At 38.9% G+C, this 22,096-nt stretch overlaps 2 protein-coding genes across 4 annotated transcripts in view; one reads left to right on the forward strand and one right to left on the reverse strand.

Moving 5' to 3' along the window:
- esama (endothelial cell adhesion molecule a) overlaps positions 1-21,191 on the forward strand; it is a 69,443-nt gene extending 48,252 nt beyond the window's left edge. For both annotated transcript variants that reach the window (XM_017684213.2, XM_017684214.2), the window contains 6 exons: positions 11,447-11,586; positions 12,115-12,313; positions 13,553-13,708; positions 13,848-13,970; positions 15,111-15,240; positions 18,021-21,191. In XM_017684213.2, coding sequence (XP_017539702.1) covers positions 11,447-11,586; positions 12,115-12,313; positions 13,553-13,708; positions 13,848-13,970; positions 15,111-15,240; positions 18,021-18,483 — 1,211 coding nt within the window. In that variant the 3' untranslated portion in view covers positions 18,484-21,191. The remainder of the gene's footprint in view (positions 1-11,446; positions 11,587-12,114; positions 12,314-13,552; positions 13,709-13,847; positions 13,971-15,110; positions 15,241-18,020) is intronic.
- The window catches only part of fez1 (fasciculation and elongation protein zeta 1 (zygin I)), a 28,376-nt gene continuing 27,300 nt past the window's right edge, over positions 21,021-22,096 (reverse strand). For both annotated transcript variants that reach the window (XM_017684216.2, XM_017684215.2), the window contains exon 10: positions 21,021-21,894. In XM_017684216.2, coding sequence (XP_017539705.1) covers positions 21,878-21,894 — 17 coding nt within the window. In that variant the 3' untranslated portion in view covers positions 21,021-21,877. The remainder of the gene's footprint in view (positions 21,895-22,096) is intronic.

The following is a 22,096-nucleotide window of genomic DNA, read 5'->3' on the forward strand; positions in this document are numbered from 1 at the left end:
AGTGTGCAAACCCAGTGACAAATGGGTCTTAATTCTAATTCTAGAGGTAGAATTTACTGTCAAAAGTAAAAATATATATATAATTAAGCACATCACAAACTTTAACAAAAGGTAATAGAACCATATCACTGTGAGATGGTATCATAGGGCCCACTGTTAATTTCCACCTCTAGTGTCGTCACTCTCTAGCCTTTCTGTCTCTGCTAGAAATAAGCCTTGAGCTGATGGATGGAGCCTTTTAACCACATCCAGTCACTGATCTTCCTCAGCATCCAGTTAGCTATCACTCACTGTGTCATTGCTTCAGAGACATTCAGCGCAGTACACGTTTGTCTCCTGCCCAAGGGAACGTGCTGAAGACTTGATTGTCTAGATTAGAAACCTAGCTTTGAGTTTGCCAATCACTCTATTGCATCAGTTATCTTGTTGGGTGTGAACCAGATTTCAAAGCAGTGACTATGTTTCAAACTCTTGGAAGTCAAAGGCCTGGAAAAGGACATGGTGTTTTGAGGTAACTGTGGTTTTGATAGAGGTCTGGGAGGAAGTGCTGCCCTCCACCCAACCTTAGGTGTGGACATAATGCGTCAAAGAGCTCCTCTGGCCACTCTGTCACAACTGGAGAATAAACACACTAATCTGGAACCTTCCTGCAATTATAGCTGTTTATAGCTCTGTCCACCTCTCACACACATTCTCTAAAAGTGTAAGGGTGCTATCTGCTGTAGGCACACATGCTGTACAAACTATGGGTGAAATAATATAGAGGAATGGCCAGCTTAATTCTGAAGTATTGATACTTCTAATCCTGATGTTTCCTGTTGAGAATTGATGCTTACATAAAAGTGTTGATGAGCAGGGATGCACCGATATGGAAGTTGTAGGCCGATGCTGATATATGATATTTTTCTTATACATAACTGCAAGTTTTAATTCAAATACATAAACATTTCTAAAATTGAGACTAAATCCACACAGAATAGCATTACAGAGAAACATAACATTTATTTGCAGTAAAATCAATAGAATGCAAATATTTTAGCACAGCAGTCCAAAATCACCTAAAGGGAGGGTGTCCAAAGTCCGGTCCCAGGGTCAAATGTGGCCCACAGGCAGATTTTAATTGGCCTCTGGCTTTGGTTTTACAGCGTATTTTAAGCGGCTCCCCAGCTCAGTGCATTGCCGTTCTTTCTTTCACCTAGTGGTGACAGCTGACCAGACCTGCAGCTTCATTTACTGAACTACATTTAGACAAGACTACAGACATAAAGCTAATTAAACTAAACATCAAGAACTGGCAATCTTGTTGAGACTGAAAACTTCTTATCAGACCAATTTCAGTAGTTTGGTAAATATTAACCCTTTAAGGTCGAACAACAATGTGGCTACACTTGTATCATAAAGTACATTTTTCAGCAAGTAAACACTTGTCTGAGGTATTATTCATATTCCTAGACATGTTGTATTGTTACTCCTAAACAGTTTAAGTGCTTATTGATACAAACGGTTCTGAATGTACAGTCCAACAATAAAAGAAGCCTCATGCATCTTTTATGCAGTGATAGGAAACACAGTAGCTCACAGAATGCTCTGTTTCTACGTGCTGATATTTTGAAAACATAATATTTTTAATCATTTGTGAATAATAGTTCAGCCCTCAGGTATTTTCACACAGTACAGTCAGGCCCTCTTTGAAAAAAGTTTGGATACCACTGACCTAAAGTTTCTGCTCTTCTGGAGCACAATAATTTTATCATCATATATTGGTTTAACATATTGGCCAAATGTAAATATTTGTGAACCCACATGATGTACCATTTTTGTACTTTCCCTCATCTTGTACACCTGATTCTGTGAATTCCTTGTGTGTTGGTTGAGATGTGTTGGAGTTGCAGAAACACAAACATCTTTTTGCAGTAGATATATGTTGTGTTGTGCATTTAAAAGAGTACCATCGCATGTAATGTAAACCTTGAGCGAGCCAATATCGGAGAGCGCCATTTAATATTCTGGGAGCTTTGAGAGATAAGTGATATAAAAAGCAATGTTTAACAGACTTTGTCAGCTGTGCAAATGTGAGGTGGACATGAAGTGGTGCTCATGATGCCTCCCGAAGGGTTTGATCAATGTTAGCCACAGGGCTTTCAGGATAGCACAACCCGTTCTCATTTGCATTTTCTTACTGCCTGTGTAGTAAAAGAACAGCTCCCAGTGCATAAAATTCACCTCACATATACTCACCCCTCTGTATTCTGCATGTGTTAAGCACAGTTTAATAAATGTTTTTAAAAGTTGACCTTTCAATGTTAAAGGAATATTCTGTGTCTCAGCACAATCGCTATTTGACAAATCTTGGATACCCCTGGTCAGATGACATGCTTTGATGTGAAAATAAGCAAAAACATCCTCTACAGCCGGAGTGTCGCACTCAACCAGAAAAAGGGACATATTAAAAAATCTCATCAAATCTGTGGGCCAGAGAAAAAAAAAATTCTATAATAATAAATAATAAATAATTATTTCTTTTTTAATTAATGTTGTGTTGCAACCCGAACTGACCATTGTTTATTAAAAATATTAAAAACATCAACAGTAAAATACACTAGACTCTAAAATATTACATGGACACTTGAAATATTCAAAATTTAAATGTCCCCAGGAGTCTTTTAAACCGACCTGCTCGCTTGATCTAGACACCTGGCATCTTTTCTTTGGTGCAAGTTCTTTAAGACTTGGGCTCAGTTTCTGATCTGCTAAGCTGACATTAAGTGTTTATGTTGATTGAACTGCAGCTGAAATGCATTTTTGTGATTTGACTGGTGTGGATTTGGTATAATTGTGTAGAACTGAGGTGTAACCACTGTGCCATAGACTGTTGTTGGGGTAAGACAGTCGAGCGCACATAATGTTGCAAAACATTAAAATACGATTGCAGGCCGGATAGGATTGCATGGCCTGATCTGGCACACATGCCTTGTGTTTGACACAGGGACTTGACAGGTATCTTAAACATATGCACATGTTTGTGCATGATTTTTATTTCTTTGCTGAGCTTAACATATTGGGAAAAAAAATATGATTAATCCTAAACTTTTAAATGTGCCTTAACTTTTGCACAGGCCACATTTTATCCTTGTTTAAATATCTGAAACTCTATTAAGCTAAATAACCAGTAATTGTGCATTAAAATATGAGAAAAAATGTTTTCTGACTTAGTTAGTTGATGGCTTGGTTGACTACTGTGCACAAAAACTTCAACACATTTCCATGTACTTCGTAAAAGAACTGTATATCCATTCACTTAATGGAAGTCAATGGGCAGCTGAAAAACAGTGTTGCTTTAAGTAAAGTTTCAGAAAATTAGCAGTCAGTACTAATGCATCATTTCCTCGAGAGTAGTGCTACTGAAGTGAGATTAACAGATCACATGTTTTAGATTCCACCCCAGCAGTCCTTCCTTAAAGCCACTCTCTGGTGTATATATAATTCAAATCTGACCCAGACGCTGCTGTGAGTGGATTTATAACCATAGATCAGAAGGAGGAAGGACAGATAGTAATGTTTCTCCTCTCTCTCCTCTCTCTCTCCTCTCTCTCTCCTCTCTCTCTCCTCTCTCTCTCTCTCTCTCTCTCTCTCTCTCTCTCTCTCTCTCTCTGTGTGTCTAGTGTAGCTAAGGGCAGGCCCTCTCTCTCTCTCTCTCTCTCTCTCTCTGTGTGTCTAGTGTAGCTAAGGGCAGGCCCTCCATTATGCAGGAGATTACTTTAGTGTGAAAAGTTCTTCATTCCACATTAATTACCAGGCTCCATATCACCCTGCATCAGACATGGTCTCACCCTCAGCTCTGGCCTCCCTCATTCATCTCCGTCTTCATCTTTAAATCCCCTCTGCTGTCTCCAGGAGCCTCTGGAGCTTCTTATGGGCCCTCTCTTTCCATCTTTCTGTCTTTTTATTTCATATCTCATATCTTAAAATCAATTGCAGTTTTTCTCTGTTGTTCTGTTGTTGAAACAGAATTGGACATTTCATTTAGCCACAGTTTCAGACGTTTAGAAATGTCCCTCAGTCATTTCGATCACAACAGCCTTCTGTGATCATGTTGTTCGTGAGGGTGGTTTGAGCCCAGTTTTGGCATTTGAACTGTACCCATGAGGAAAGGTTTCAGTGTAACAAATGTGTTTTGTACAAGTTAGAAGAATGTAGGTTATAAAGGATGCAAGTGTTATGATAAATTAGCATTTTGTGAGCTTCATTTAAACAAATGAGATATGAATTTGATGTGATACAGCAAAACAAAAGAAAACTTATTTCCAGCAGTGGTGTTATTGAGAAGCTGGCATGCCAGAAGTCATTTTGTGGGTCATTAGATGAGCTAATGTGAAGAAATAGAGTAAATGAGATTGGTACTTAGGCTGATGGGGACTGTCATTAGAGAGCTGTGATAATGGCTGATGATTATCAGCTTTAGGGATGTCTGTCTTGCCCTTGATTTCTGAACAGTTCCCCATTATAAATGTCCAATTAACACTAACACTATAGTTGGATGAATTTACACTTTCCTCTCCTGTTTTGCTGTTTTCTGCATTTGGCTGGATTATGACTCAGGTGTCTCTCATGGCAGGTGAGACGTCTATATCTGAGCCACAAGTGTGAGTCACCTTCACTCGAATAGAGCTGGTTTTATCAGAAGAGTCAGGGCTGTGTGCAACTTCTCAGAAAAGAGTGCTTATCTATGATTAGTTTTAGTGTAAAAAAATAAATGCATTTATTTGGACACAGGGTCTGATTGAAGAAGCTTGAAAAGTGTGTATTTGCATAAAGTTTTGTGTTGAAGAGGTGACTACAAAGCAAGTGTTTTGATGTCGACACATTGCGTGGATTCACATTGCACGTTCATGATGAATGGATGAATGGACCTAAAGAAACAGGACAAAATGACTTGTAAAGCCTGGGTCCATTGGCTTACTTTAAAAGTAAATGGGTTTTTTCTTTCTCCTGTATAGTTATCATGCATAACCATTTCACTGTAGTCGGAACAAAACCTTGTATCTCCAAAATGGTAATTTAACAGTAGAAGGAAATAATCTACTTTACTTTTAATGTAAGTCAATGGAACCAGACGTCTTTCTAAGTCAATATTTGGGCTGTTTTTTTGGTCCATTCATCATGAAACTTATATGCTATGTAGAGGGTAACAGGTATTTTCAAATGATGTAAAAAATGGAGATATGAGGTTTTCTTCAGACAACAGCAATATGCATTCCTACACAAAAAATTGTGTAATATTTAAACTGAACCTTTTTTCTAGAGTGAACCAATGATGTGTAATTTAACAGCAATACAATGAACAAGACAAAAGCAAGTAAAAGTCATTGTTAACTATTTGCTGCCCCCATTTGGTGATGGATGGGTAATGCTGCTCATTTTTTCAGTGGTGGACTAGTGGTCAACATCCCTAATGTTGGAGATCAAAACTGTCAGAAAAAAGACAAGTTTGTTCACCAATGTCTTCAGAGCGATTCTGTGTTTATTAGAATGGATCTATATGCGAATGTGCTGTGTTTTCATGACACACAGGCTATTTTAATTTCCTTATACTGTACATACTGGTGAATAAATGGTACCTTTCGAAGCTTTAACCCTTTAAGGCTGATACGAAAAGGTAGCTGACGAGTTTTTTAACAAGAGATTTTTCTTCAGTTTGTCTTCTAAACTACAATTTTAAACAATGCATAAATAGGAATATAGTTCATACATCAGTCACTCTTCATCATTACTCTGATGAAACAAATCAGTGAGCACTTATTGGGCTGAATTCTGTTTTGAATGAATGTAGACACTCTGAAAAAGCAGTGTATCCAAAAAAAAAAAAAAAAGGGTAGCAGACAGCACAGAAAGATTATATGTGATATGTACTACCTTTATTTCTGAGAGTGTATGGGCCCTTTAAAAATGATGTGATCATGGATTTTCTTGTATTATTGTAAATCCTAGATTAAGGATTGCTTGGAAAAGGGGAGTTTGAAGCAACTGTTGTAACCTACACTGATTATAGAAGTGCTGAGGGAGAAAGAGAAGGCTGCTGGGAGGCAAACATGTGGCTATAAGCCTTCCATAATGGGGAGAAATGGTGGAGAGAGTGCAGGCCACATCTTGTTTAAGGATTAAAGCGCTTAGATTTAGTAATGAGAATTCTGGGTAAAGATGTCCGAGAGGGCCCTATGGTGAGTCATATTTTAGGGATGCAGTCTCTCGCTCTCTCTCTCTCTCTCTCTCTCTCTCTCTCTCTCTCAGGCTATTTTTTTTGTTCTCTTCTTACAATTAGTGTTGTTAGAGCCTCCACTGTTAAAAACGCATAAGCTACTAAAAAAATTGAGAATTAATTGAGTAATCATGGTTTAAAAGAAAGATAATATGTAGATCATTTAGACTTATTTTCGGACTTTTAACTTAAGCACTATTCAGAATGGATTAGTTTTCCATAGGGAGATAATGCCAGTTTACCCCAGGACATCTGTAATGTTAGTGACCGTTTTGAAAGGGATAATAAATCTCAGTATAAATGACAGAGATGGGAGTGGCTACTTGCTTTTGCACCAACTTTACTCCAGAAAAGAGTAGAAATCATCTAATTTAGCAATTTGTTCTTGCTGTGTTAAGTGAATGCTGCATCATTGGCACTGCTATTAGTTTGGGAATTCACAACAAACAGTCAGCTTCACTTCATAAAATCAGGCTTTTTTCTGTAATTCTTATATGGTAGGAGTTGCACGTATGAAAAACGGACCGTAGTATTACATATTTGCTTGACTTGAGCCAAAGAGAACAAAGTAGGCGCATCTTTAAGTGCCTCCGTAGTTAAGAAACAAGGTATGCTGGCATTTTTACCCACTGGTCAGTTCGTGCAGGATCAGTTCTATAGACAGTAAAAGGCACCAGAATTTTTATTGAAGCAGGAGTTCGCAGTCTGTAAAAATGACTGATGTGGCGCATTCAGACAGGACTAGGACACTGAGAAATGTTGGTATACTTTATTTGTTTATTTTATTAAAACAAATGACTTAACATTCCTACCAAAAAAAAGCGCTGAAACTTTACCAAATGTTTCAGTACTGACTGTTTCAGTAGTGAGTTTTACCTCATTTTGAAACAAAAATGTGCTGTCATGGGCTGGAGGTCAGGGAACCAGCCTCGTGACTGGAAGGTCGCCGGTTTGATCCCCAGAGCCGACAGTACCTGACTGAGGTGTCCTTGAGCAAGACACCTAACCCCCAACTGCTCCCCGGGCACTGCGAATTGGACTGCCCACTGCTCCGGGCAAGTGTGCTCACTGCCCCCTAGTGTGTGTGTGCTCACTAGAGTGTATGTGGTGTTTCACTTCACGGATGGGTTAAATGCGGAGGTGAAATTTCCCCATTGTGGGATGAATAAGGGTTTATTAATCTAAATCTTAAAAAACACTAGCGAGTGCAAGACTAGCAAACACAGAACAGTTGTACACACATAACATTCAAGGCTGAAAGATGTAAAATTATCATAAGGTTAAATTTAAAAAAAAAAAACCTTTTTTATTTAAAGAATGCTGTTCCATGTTGTTCTCCCATGGACCCACCACCCATGGGAGAGGCGCTTATGGGGGTCCGGTGCAATGTGGATTGGGTGGCGGCGTTCCGATCCTCGTCTACTGACACTGGCTCTCGGAGCATGGAACGTGACCTCCCTGGCAGGGAAAGAGCCGGAGCTAGTGTATTAGGCTGAGAGATACAACATGGATATAGTTGGGCTCACCTCAACACATGACAGGGGCTCTGGAACAGACTCTGTTGAGAGGGGTTGAATATTATTCTATTCTGGAGTTGTCCAGGATGAGAGGCGTCGAGCAGGAGTGGGCTTACTCATAGCTCCTCGGCTCAGCGCCTGTACGTTGGGGTTTTCTCCAGTGGACTAGAGGGTTAGATGGATCAGATGGCGGGTGAAAATACCGGACAGACCTGGCAGACCCAAATGAGTTGTGAGGATTTGTTGGGAACATCTGGCAGAGGAACCTACCAGAAAGATCTTCAACTCCCACATCTGTCAAAGCTTCGACCGCGTACTGAGGGAGGCCGATGACATAGAGTCCGAGTGGGGTGTCAATGCAGCGGTTCAGAGCTGTGGCCGCAAGGTCATAGGTGCCTGTTGTGGTGGCAATCCCCGAACCCGTTGGTGGACACCTCGGGTAAAGGAAGCCATCAAGCTGAAGAAAGAGTCCTATCAGGCCTGTTTGCATTGTGGGTCTCTGGAGGCAAAAGATGGGTACTGAAGGGCCAAGCAGCTCGCAGCTTCAGTGGTTGCTGAGGCAAAAACTCGGGTGTGGGAGGAGTTTGGTGAGGCCATGGAGAAAGACTTTCGACAGACACCGAGAAGATTCTGGCAAACCATCAGGCGCCTCAGGAGAGGAAAGTGGTTCCCGACCAACACTGTATACACTCAGGCTGGGGGGCTGCTGACTAAGACTGGGGACCTCATTGGACGGTGGAAGGAATACTTCAAGGATCTTCTCAATCCCACCAACGATCCTTCCCCAGAGGAGGCAGAGCTTGGAGATCCAAGCGAGGGTCCGTCCATCACTCGGGCTGAGGTAGCCAAGGTGGTTGGAAAACTCCTTGGTGGTTCGTATAGCTGGCAGTAAGTCGGATTGGTTTCCAGTCAGGGTTGGACTCCGGCAGGGCTGTCCGTTGTCAGCGATTCTGTTCATAACTTTTATGGACAGAATTTCTCGGAACAGCCAAGTGGCGGAGAGTGTCCAGTATGGTAGTATCTCCCATAGAGATAGGGTGAGAAGTTTGTCGATTCGGGAGAGGCTCGGAGTAGAGCCACTGCTCCTCAACGTTGAGAGAAGCCAGTTGAGGTGGTTCAGGCATCTGGTAAGGATGGCCTCTGGACACCTCCCTAGGGCGGTGGTGGTGGGGGAGAGGGAGGCCTGGGCCTCTTTGCTTAGGCTGCTGCCCCCGAGACCCGGACCTGAATAAGTGGTTGAGGATGGATGGATGGATGTTCCATGTTGTGTTGTCACTACCGAAACACAAAGTTTTAGTCTATAGGCAGAGACTTGTTTTAGCCACACAAAGTGAGAACACATCCCTGTCCCTTGTGGCCAAATTATATGCAGTTAGATATCGTTGTTTTGAAGTAAATTGTAAAAATCTCTGTGTAACCTTAAGAATTGTCACTACCGTAATGTAATGCTTGAGTTGAAGAAAAATTCTTTATTCCCCCCCGCCGTGCTGTTCACTAAATCTGAAAGATGCCTGTAGCTTACGTCACCAGGTTTATTTTAATTTCCTCCAGCTGAATGCGCTTAAAGCTTTTGAAAGAATAGAGGATTTGTAGAGGGATTCTATCTCGCAGTCTGTCATTGTCCATAGGCGGGGGGCGACTGTTTTTCTGCAAGGTCTTGCTGAGGACTGGGAGATAAGCTGGAGGCTATGGAGGCGAAAGAGGAGGGCTGGATACAGCTTGGCTATCTCCACCTGGGGGAATGTGAGTTCTTCAGGAGTTTTAGAGGAAGGATGCTAGTCTATAATCGCTCACTTTCAAAATCAACTGGGTAGGCTTTTTGTCTTTTTCATTTGATTGGCACAACTATTAAAAGGTAAAACAGAGTGTAATACTTTAATACTTTTTCAAAACATGTTATTGCAGTTTGAGGCCAATCCAGATATTTGTGACGTTGAACATGTAAAATGTGCAAATTTACAGAAGAGAAATTTGATTTAATATACAGCTATATGTATGCCAAATTACACATTTTGTTGATTTTTAAAGCGATGAGAAGTAAACAAGCAAACTGAGTTTAAAAATAATATTTTACAAATGTTAATGCATAGTAACTTAATTTAATTAACTTAAAAAAAAAAAAATGGTAATTATGACTTGCAAAAGTGAGGACACATTACTTAACGCTTTCAGTTATGGAATATTCTTGGGCCATCTTGCATGCATAACATGTTTAAGACCTACCTTGAGATTTTAAGTGATGTTTATTTAGGGGACATTGAGGGCCATTTCAAAAGTTTCAGCATGTGTTTCTTGAAGTAGTTCATGGTGGACTTTGTGATGTGTTTTGGCTCATTGCCCTGTTGTAGAAGCTTCATTTCAGATTCAGTTTTTTAAGACATCACATTTGCTTCCTGAATTTGCTGATATTTAATGAAAACCCATGTATTGTTTTCTGTGCCGCAAGCTGCCGCACTACCATACACTAGACTCACCCCATGCTTAACAGTTGGCACATTGTTCTTTTCATCAAATGATGCTTCATTTTTTTGTATCCAACCAAACTTTTTGTGGTTGTGGCCAAAGAGTTGCAGTTAGTTCACAACACTCCAAATGCCAAATGCTTTGTGAGCATATTGTGGATATCATCAGTGTTTAACATTGAACAACTGCATGTTGATTAAAAAGAGCAAAATTAGTCCTATTTAATTGATTTTATTGCAGGACAGAATGAAGCCGAATAAAATAGCTTGAGATGACCGTTTTTAAATGTGGTCCTACTAGTGCATTGTGTCTGTGTGTCAGAATATTGTGATATGTATCATATTTCACAAAATGTCTATCAGTATTCTGAATTTTGGTGTAAATGTTTTTTCTTACATGCTTGAAATCTAAAAGAAATTCTTCTAAAAGAAATACAAATAGCAAAGTGTATGTCTGTGTATTACTTTTTTTCCAAAGCTCAAATTTTAAGTGTTAAATATCGTCGCTGTCCAAAGAAAACAAAGTATCTCCAAAATAGTAACTTTACAGTAGAAGACAAAAATACTCTTATCTTTCAATGTAAGTTCATGTAAAGAGATTTTTGCCCAAGTGATTTTAAGACATTTCTATTGGCCCATTCATCATGAAATTTTCACATGACATAAAGGACAGCTGGTGTGTTGAAATGATGTACAAAAATAAAAATTGACAAAAATGGAGACACATGGAGTTTCTTTGGACAGCGATAATATATTTTTTGAAATGCCTCTCAGCAGGTAGCTTTTATTTTGAAGTCTGAACAGCCTGGTTTGGTAGAAGACAAATGTTTTATATATAAAGTCAGTAAGTATTGGAGTTTTATTGATACCAGTGTATCCCATTAGTGTCCATCTTAAAGCCCTTTTACTGTGATTAATTCTTCCCATTGTTTCGCAGGTTCTCTTTAAGGTTGAATTTTATTAGAGCCATTGCTGATATTTACTACTACAAATGGGTCTGAATTCTCCTGTACTGGATGATAAAGCTGAAAATCTCTTTTGTGTAGGTCTGCTCTGACTCTGGAACTGCCCCTCTCCACCACCGCTGTTACATAATCCATTTTTTTCCTACTGTAATTTCATCTGTTCGTTTCTGCGGCCCAGTATTTTGTTAGTGAATGCAAACAGCTTATCCTAAACTCTCTCTGTCATCCTCTCTCTTCTTTCTGTAGGTGTACTAGCCCAGCTACAGATGCCCCAGTCAAATGTGGAGGTGATTCAGGGGCAGATGGCGGTCCTCCAAGCCTACTACGTAGGGGGCAACATCAAGCAAGCCACTGTTATCTGGAACATGTTAGACAAACCCATTATGGTGGGTGCTTTATGACACTGTTGTATATGTCAAGTGACGAGTCCTTTGCAATTTCCTCTGCAGTGGACCCAAATGAAGTTGGCAGCCAAAAGGAGAACCGCCAGAATTCAGTGCACTGGCATATTCAGACACTAGACCCAGCCACCTTTTGGTTATCCAATTAAATAAAAAATTGCCATTAGAAATTTCAAACAAAAAAATTTCAGTGCCATTATGAAATAACCTACACCATTCATTAGCACTGCTTAGATATTTTCCCTGTATTTTCATCCCTGATCCAACTCATCTAATATCAATCATCACACTGTAGTTATTTTCCACACATGACTTTTCTCAGTAGTTTATGGTCAAGTGATAAAAAAATAATAAAATAATAATAATGTTATTTGTTACTATGTTGTTGGATACTGTGTGAAGCACAGTGATTGAATAAATCTTTAATTGATTATGACAGATATCATTGAATGTACTGCATAGATTTTTCCAAGATCATTCATTGCTTCTCTCTCTCTCTCTCTCTCTCTGTAGATTATTTCCTATATGAACGGTATTATAAACCAAGACGAACAGTTTAGAGACAGAGTGGGTTTTGTCAATCAAATGCCCAACAACAACTTGTCAATCTACATGAATAACACTGTGGAGTCGGATTCAGGCAAATATATGTGCCAGGTTGTCATGCCAGGTTACTCTGGACCTCCCAAGGAGCTGACGCTTGATGTGAAGGGTAATTACACAATGGGAAAAATGCCCAAAACACGTACACATACACTCTCACACACACAAACACCTTCTAACAACGTAACTTTGATTTTACTATTAGAGGATGAGAGGAGAGCTGATCCTGAATTCATGTAGAGCTCTTGGACTGTACAGTATAGGCAGTTAGTGAGTGCACTAATGTCTCTGAACATTGCAAGAAATTTGGCAAGTGAAGTTATCTTAAATCTAGTTAATATATCTAGTATTTCAGATTTTTAGATTGACATGAGAAAATGATCAGGTTATGTGGACTTGTTAAAGTCATTTTATTAGTGAAATTGCTTTGATAAGTTTGCTTATTTCAAGCATTATGTCTACTTAAAAAGGCCAATAGAAAGCTTGCCAGAAAAGTAAGGCATACAATGTTTAAAACGAGTAACAAACATCTAAAAATAGGTTGAATAATCTTATAGTATTCTTAAAACAGTTATTCAATGGAGTACAAAAAGTGCTGCCCTCACGTTGTTAATAAACCAGACACAAAATGAGCAAACGTTTCAGCTTCTCTCTATCATCAGTGCTCATGAAGCAATTCTCTCAACCTCCTTCTTTTTTAAGACTCAGACAACTTGCCTTCACCCGTGTAGGTTCTGCCAAGTGCTTCTTAAAGTGACCATAGACCAGCAAGAGGATATGCTTGGATGCAGAAACATCAAGTACATCAAAAACAAACTATTTCAAAATAATACATTAATCAAAAACATTCTTCATTACAGAAAACAATTTAGATTAATATCCTTGTTTGTACCATTAGGAAACCATTTGTACCATTTTCCTACAGAAAAGACAGAGTGGAGGATTTATAAAAAGATATGATAGATCATCACTTTGTAAAATGTGCCAAAGATTGGAGTCTTTAATGGTGTGAAGCATGTGCCTCCTTTAAAGCAGAGTCAAGGCAAAACTGGGTAGCCATAAATACGAAAGTCCTTATATAAAGTCTGGGCCCTAGCCTCCAAATCAGATGCATCTGAGCAAACATGAGAGTCTTGTAAACTGACTATAGGGCAGGTCATGTTTTCAAAGAAAGCAGTTATTTGTAAAATTTCTAGCATTCATAAACTAAGCTGGAATGCCAAAGCAGGGCAAGAACAAAATAATTCCAAAGGTGGATTTGAAGCTGATACTATGCTTATGTCATGTAGAGAACCCTATATTATTTGGTTTAGAGTTGGCACTCATGCTTTGTGTTTCTCTCTTGCAGTCCCTCCTGCCCTGCCTGTGTGTGTGCTGCAGGGGAAGCCAGTACTCAAAGCCAATGTCACACTCTCCTGCCACTCCAGCACTGGAAAACCTGCACCCAAATACAAGTGGTCCAAAACCAGCCCGTCCTCAGAGGTCTTCTTCTCTCCCATGCTTAGTAAGTCATTCATACCCATCAGCCTGATCACTGTCAATAATAATCATTGACAGTAGACTAGACTGTCTTCTGTAATGTGTGCTTAATTGTTACTTCTGTAATGCATGTTTTTCTCATGCATGCTGTGTGTCTCTTTCAGACGAGACTGCAGGCACTCTGAAGCTCAATAACCTCAGCAGCAACATGACAGGGAAGTACGAATGCACATCCTCCAACTCCGCAGGAGAGGGCAAGTGCTACATCAACCTGGAGGTCATCACCTGTATGTTTTACTCTGTCTTTAAGCCTTTCCTCAGTGACAGATTGCAGTAATCACTTGATAATCATGAATGAAGCTAAATGCATGATCGTCAGTGGTGGACAAAGTATTAAAGTAGACATGCCCAAGGTAAAATATTACTCCAGTAAAAGTAGAAGTTCCTCCCTTTAGACCTCCACTTCAGTAAAAGTACAAAAGTATTTACCCTCAAATGTACTTAAGTATAAAGTAAAAGTACTAAAAGAGTAATTCTGGCTCTGATGTCCTGTTATCATTTTTATAACCAGACTGGCTTCATGAACTCATTTCAGGTGAAAGTCCTCCAGCGTCTCTCTTGGTAAACCAGTCTTTTAATAGAATGTCATTAATTAGTGACACTGACGTCTATTAAAATGATCAGAAGCACAAAACACTGAAGGTAAACAGTTTCCATCAGGGAGAACCGAGTGGCTCTGAAATCACTTTTACACACAAGCAAAGTTTCAGTTTCAGATTTATTTACAACTTAGTTCCAAGTGTAAGTGTTAATAAAGACTGGCTTTAACCCTTTGCTATATTGATCTATAGGTCTCTGTTCATAAACTAATTTACTATAAAATGAAATGGTGTTTGTATAAATTCAGAAAAAAGCTGCATCAGTCTCGACTGCATATGTGGACATATTTCTATATTGTGCTCTATTTACACAAAGTTAGGTTAGTTCATCATTTATGTTGAACAGACTCTCCCAAAGTTTTACGCTGCTGCACTGACGTTGAACCGTGTGCTGCACTGGGTCGGTATGACCAACAGGTCAAAACCAGCTCTAAACAACCTGACCACTATGCTCTGATTGGTGCTCTGGCTTTGCGCTTCTTTCATTTTGACGTCACGTTTTTATACACACAGAAACCAGAAATGAACGACAGATTTCTCAAAATGTAGTGGAGTAAAAAGTCAGATATTTGACTTTGAAAGTAAAAACTCAAAATGGAAAAACTTCAGTGAAATGCAGATTCACAAACAAACTACTTAAGTACAGTAACCAATTACATTTACTTAGTTACTGTCCACCACTGATAATCATGTTGTACCAATAGAGAGCTGACTGGAGTAACTTGTAATTTGCTTGAATCATAACTGTGTCCTACTCTTGTTGCCTAGCAACGGATGCTGGGGTGATAGCTGGTGCCACAGTGGGTGCAGTGGTGGGCTTTGTCCTCATCGTCCTCTTCATCATTTTCTTATGGACAAGAAGGAAGGACACAGAGGAAGATCTGGCCAATGACATCAAGTAAGACTAAGTTCTATGTTTATGGGGTGTGTGTGTGATATGTGGATACTTCATGTGAACAAAGTACCATCCAAAATTATTATGTGGTTTCATCCCATTTTATAGTCTATACAGAGCATCTTTACTACATGTGAACTATAGTTAAAATATTTTATTTACACTGACAGTTTCAGGCAAATGTGCATTCTAAGTCCAGCCATAGCTTATTCCATGTGGAATATTCACATTATACCACCACCTTCTTACCTGGGGCTTTTATTGTATTTTTATGTGCATGAACCTGATAAGTGATTAACACGTTGATGGGTTTGATGATATTGGTGATTGTGTAAGATTAACCAGAGCTTGCTAGCTGACTAGCATGCTCACGTATTAAATAGTAATAAATGCACCCAAAAGCAGTTTGTGCAGCTTAGGCTCTTATGTTTAATTATTATTCATTTTAGCCTCAAAATTAAGAAATCTACTTGTCACTTTTTGATTCACACTCAGTCTGAGCTGTACCACTGAGCTTAGTCCTTATACTTGTGTTTACATCTGGTATGTGTTTGTATGACAGCAAGTTCTGAACATGTGAAGATCATGTCATGTACCTGATTTGCTGTATTTTCTTTTGCTCATCATTGCCTTATATTATATAATCGCTGTTGTCGGAACAAAACCTCGTATCTCTGAAAATGCTTGTTGCTCTTTACCTTGTGTGTAAATTTCATAATAAATAGACCAAAAGAAATGGCCCCAAATTACTTGGAAAAAAGTCTGGTTGCATCAACTTACTTTACTTATAATACATGTTTATACCTTCTCCTGTAAAATTACCATCTTGGAGATACAAGGTTTTGTTCCGACAGCAGAGTTATATTACTTCCTGTGGTCACTTCTTTATGGGTGTGAGCTGTCATATTTTCATTTTGACAGTTCATGCATAGTCAGCTGTTGGTAACTGACACGTTTACAAATATATCGCCATGCATATTGGACATTTGAATAGCTACACACAGAAATTCTGATTCTTATAACAAAATAAAATATTGAAAATCAGGTAATGAAGTTACAGCGGATTAAATATTGAAACCCATCATATCTCTGTACAGTATTTGTTCACAAATGGATGTTGACCATTTTATGGTGGACCTGCTGACGTGTCGCCTCAGACTGAGAACAGCAGGCAATGTGGCATCCATGTATTTAAAGTTCCCTCTACAATTATTGGCACCTCTGGAGTTTACTTAACTCAACTGGGACATTGACTGGAACTGCACACAACCACGATTACTGGCACTTTGGCATCACATTCAGTGGTCAAACCTCAAGCCAGAATAGGAGCATATTATGGGTTTATTGGCCACAAAAACAAGGCATGAACCTCAATTTAAAAAACATAATTGCAATTTAAATTGCAGCCGCAATATTCCAGCAATTAGATATTTTCCCCAAATCATTCAGCCCTAGGACCATTTCTTTATGTGTGTGTGTGTGTGTGTGTACATATATATATATATATATATATATATATATATATATATATATATATATATATATGTGTATAACGTAACAGTTTTTAAAATGTTTAGTTAAATTGCTAAATCAATCAACATTAACAAATAAAAAACATTCATATTCACCATTAAGTTTTTAAGATGTGCTCTTGTTCACCAGCATAAACACTCAATTAATAAAGGCTAATTAACAGCATGTGTCTCTGTTTGAATAGGAAATGTCCCCATAACCTAGAAAGTCTTTGCATATATATGTGTATATATATATATATATATATATATATATATATATATATATATATATATATATATGTGTGTGTGTGTGTGTGTGTGTGTGTGTGTGTGTGTGTGTGTGTGTGTGTGTGTGTGTGTGTGTGTGTGTGTGTGTGTGTATATATATATGTGTGCAAAGACTTTCTAGGTTACGGGGACATTTCCTATTCAAACAGAGACACATGCTGTTTTTAATTAGCCTTTAATAATTGAGTGTTTATGCTGGTGAACAAGAGCACATCTTAAAAACTTAATGGTGAATATGAATGTTTTTTATTTGTTAATGTTGATTGATTTAGCAGTTTAACTAAACATTTTAAAAACTGTTACGTTTTGAACACTTGGGGAAGGCAACAAGTACTTACCTGTGAATAGACTCCAGAAGAAGGTAGCCATGTTTTCAGCCAGGGAGGAAAACGGTACCTTTTGTCTGCTGAGTTTTTATAGTGAACTCACCCATCCAACCCCCCTGCGCAAAAACGGAAGTGACATCACACCACTTCCTGTTTAGCTCTATAAAAGCCCTAGAGGGAGCAGAATGAGCTAGTCTTGTGGAGGAGTTAATGAAATATGGTTGAAGCCCCAAAACCTCTAAAATTGTGATTAAATAATGGACTATTTATACTAAGTTGTATATACTTGTAAATATTTTCTTTTCTTTGCACTGGATAAGTTGCATTTATTTTTTTTTTTTTTTGGTTTCTTCACTGGGATTCAAAAAACACCGACTTTTGCACCCCAACCTGAAACGTACCCACGTGTCTTTTCCTTCGGACCATCACATTATGACTGGGTGAAAGGTGACACAGTCAAAAGAACTATATTTTTAAGTGTTAGAAATATATTCTTGAGATTTGATGAGGCAATCTATATCCCTTCTCCTGTTACCTTTTTGGACATATGAGGTCTTGTTCCAACTCTAGAACGTTAGAAAATTAATCTCTACTACTGCAGTAGTGAACGCAGTGAATGCCATACTGAACTGTCTGACCCTTCTGTGTGTAACAGGGAGGACGCTCAGGCTCCCAAGCGCGTCTCGTGGGCGAAGAGTGGCACAGGCTCAGACATCATTTCCAAGAATGGCACTCTCTCATCCGTCCACTCCAGCCCTCACCCCCGAGACACCCACAACCACTACCAGCACAACTACCCCCACCCCCACCCCACCTCCGACACGGCCTCCATCATCACTGCCACCGGCAGCATGGCGGGTTACCGTCCCCGTCCCATCGCTAACTTGGCCACCCCAGAGCGCACTCTGCCCGGCTACAACACTGATCCCACCCTGCCCCGGCAGCCCCCTGCTCCCCCTAGCTCCAACGGAGGCTCCCTGCCCCGGACTGAAGCGACCCAGCCGCAGATGCCACACCCACAAGCCCTCCCGACTGGAGTCAGCATCGCCAACGTCTCCCGGATGGGGGGTGTGCCCATCATGGTGCCAGCGCAGAATCAAGCTGGCTCTCTGGTGTAAGGACAGTCTGTTTTAACAGCTTAGAGATATTACAGCGCCCCCTGCTGGACGCTACAGTGGAAAGATTACACTGACCCGTGTCACCTGACAGGCGCCCAGTCGAAGAATGTGCAGTATGATGTAACTTTCTTTACTGCAGTGATGTTTTTTTATGTTTTTATATACTAAATATTAAGAATTTATGTAAAAAAAACTACAAATACATTGTTTCAGTAACCCTAATTCTGTTATTTAATATATTATCATTTATTTTTGTTTTTTTAATACTTTTATGGAGTATTAAAAAAGTGTTGCAGAGAAGTCTAACCTTGATGTACAGTTACTGAAGCACACATTATAATGGACAAGCAACTATTCAGCTTTAGTTAGTTAGAATGACTTTGTATTTGTTGTTATTACTGCAAACACTGTGCTTTAATGATTTGTTCTTTAAAGATGTTGAAACACCTTGTTAAAACTAAACTCAAGGCCCAGTGCACATTATTTAATTTTTCATTGTATGTTTTTGTAATACATTCACCTGCCATTTGTATATAAGCAGCAGCAAAACAGGAGAATTGTTTGTCTTTTTTTCACACCCTCGACATATATTTGCCTTTAAGTGTTCTTTGGCCAAATATAGGAAATAAATGCATAGTAGCTTTTAGAAATGTTGCTGTTGTAGCTCTTTTTCCAACACAGAATGTAGAATTTGGCATATAAAAGTAGTAAAGCAGATATTTTGGTCCTTATTTTCTTGTTTCTAAACAAAAAAGATAGTAGTAATGAACGTTGTAAGCTAAATGGATATCTACCTGAACCTGATTCAACTGGATATCAAACCAAAGATATGCTGTGTTAGTCACTGTTTTGTGAATAGCTCTTAATGATCCAGGTTAAACAAGCAGAACTGGTATATTATGTAGCTTGTGGCCGTTTGTCATTATTATGTTCGGACCTACAGGATTTCCAAAAAATAGAACTGAATGTGGAATAGTGTATTCTAGTGTAGTGTCTTAAGTAACAGCAAAGTAAGATGATCAATAATTATGCTTGCCCGTTAGGTGAAAAGTATTTCCTTTTTCATTTTTCAAATTTGTGAGAACTAAAATAGAAGTCCTTTGCAACCCTCAATGGTTCTGTTAGTGATTCAGCAAACAATGCAATCTGTCCTCACTGGAATTTGGCTGGATAGCCAAGCATTTGATTCTACTAACCTTTTCTTAACAAACTCTCTTCACCAAATGCTGTATTAGTGGTTATGTTTTTTGCTTTTTAATGCATTGAACTGTTTTTGAACTACAAAACATTTCATTGCGTGAATGGATTTTCAAGGCAACACCAACTGAGCCCCTCCAGCGAAAACCATAGTCCATCCTTTCTGGATTATCATTTATTTTGTTTTCTATTATATTTTGTACAACCTTTTCAAATTAAAAAGCCAAATTGTGGCTTATTTACATTTTAATAACCCCTTTATTTTAAATACATGGCATCAAAGTCATACCATGCTTATATGATTATTACAAAAAATGTCACATATACTGTTGTTCATTGCAGGACTGAAGTTATTACACTGAATGTTGCTATATTTTCAGTTCGTGAGCTGAATTGCTGAACTACTCTCCAGCGGGACATATTTGTGTGTTGTGAATGTTGGACAGGCACTTGTATGAGCACATTAATTTACTGTATATGGCCAACCATACTGTGTTTCATGTACAGAAGCCAAACAAAGTATATTAGCTTTTATTAAGGTCCATTGTGTTCTGGAGGATCTGACTATTATGTATATGGGACATTTGCTGTACATGGAAACAGGAAAAAAAACTTTGTATTGATATTTTTAATTAAATGAGAAATGTATTGGTACAATTTTGTTCTAATCTAATGACAGATCTTGTCTCATCGGTTTTGATAGAATTTATTTTATTTTGTTTTCATGTTTATTCATTGATGTTCTCTCACTATAAACACCACTATGCATTATTTAAATACATCACGCAGCCATTGGGAAACCCTGTGGTGTCAACCAATTGAGATTGTTAGCCTAGATCTAATAAGTCTATATTTTAAGGCTATAAATCTGATCTGATAGGCTAATAAATAGCCATAGTGTAACTTACCTTGGTCATCAAACAAAATGATATAGAAAACAGTAAAAATGGTGACCACACATTTTATGCTGAAAAAATATCTTAAACTCAGGAATCTAGATAGTAAGCTGCCTTGCTGTCCTTAGCTTTCAGCTTCCTCCTCATCTGGCAAGTCATTTCAAAACAGTCCCCCAAAAATCCACCCCAAACTGGTTGTAGTGTCTGAAAAGTTCCTCCCACTTTCAAGAAACATTGTTAAAAGGGGGCGTTCCTAGTTTTTAAACAGATGTAGTGATGGTCACATTTTTAATTGGCCTTTAAATGTAGAATTACTGCAAGTGTTTATGGGTTACTGGTGGTTTTAATGTTTTGCAGTGCTGCCATCTCCAGGACTGAAGAGGCATTGCATTTAACATCATCAAGCTGCACCACACCAAGACAAATCCATACAGAGATCTAGTGTTTTCTTCACAGGGTTCGACATTTATTTGAACTTTGACTCAGCCATATTTTGCCTTCCTCCATGCCCCTTAGTAAACAAGAAATATATACATTAAAGATATGAGTGCATTATGGCATAATAAATGAGAGTTACACTAACTCAGTGCAGAAACTGCACACTCTGGTAAGAAATGGTTTTAAAAAAATATCAATGATATCATCAAACAAAAGATTAAAGGTCAAAAAAATAATACATAATAAACAAAATTTTAAAAAGTCGCCTCTGGTTGTCGCCATGGATTTCCCCGTAAATTGGCATTAAATGGTGAACATTACAACATGCTAGCAGCTGAAATGAAGCCACAATACTGAAACAGCAAAAAGCAGAAGGCGATAGATGGACAGACTATTCAATAATGTGCACAAACAATGCATCTAGGCTTGACCATGTCTCTAAATATTGTCCCTCGATATACCTGTAATCTGAACGGATGAGAATGAAGGGAATGTCCTCATGTGTGCTCTGCTTAAAAAAGGAAAATAAAAGAGTATACCTGATCAGAGACTGAGACGGATTGGTATTTACCTGTTTTCCCCCTAACATGCTCCGTATGGCTTTTGGCCCATTGTAAAGTATACGGTAAAAAAAGGTGGAAAGCACCGGGCGCCGCTGTACTGGCCTTGTGGATATGTGCAAGCGCAGGAAGGACAGTGAGATGAGCTGGATTGGCTAAGCGAAGGGGGGATGGTTAGATGTTAAGGGTCCCTCGTTGATAAATGGGTCGGGGGGCTCATGCAGTTGGGACTGGAGCACAGAGCGAGGGATGAAGACCACCAGCCTTCCTCACAGTCCCAAAGACAGGAGAGCACACAGCAGTTTACGTAGGACACAGAACTGAAAAACACACATCACATACCGTCAGTGCAATACTGATTGGCTGCCCTGTATTGAGGCTCATTTAAACACAAATCTGAATTGAAACACTCCTTATAACTTCAACTTTAATGGGCGGGGCTAAACTGCTGTAGCAGAACAGGTGGATACTTGTTAATATGGTGGTTTTCATGACATCATAAATACAATGACAGATTAATTT

The sequence above is a fragment of the Pygocentrus nattereri genome, chromosome 18, assembly GCF_015220715.1.
Source record: "Pygocentrus nattereri isolate fPygNat1 chromosome 18, fPygNat1.pri, whole genome shotgun sequence".
Taxonomy (NCBI): Eukaryota; Metazoa; Chordata; class Actinopteri; order Characiformes; family Serrasalmidae; genus Pygocentrus; species Pygocentrus nattereri.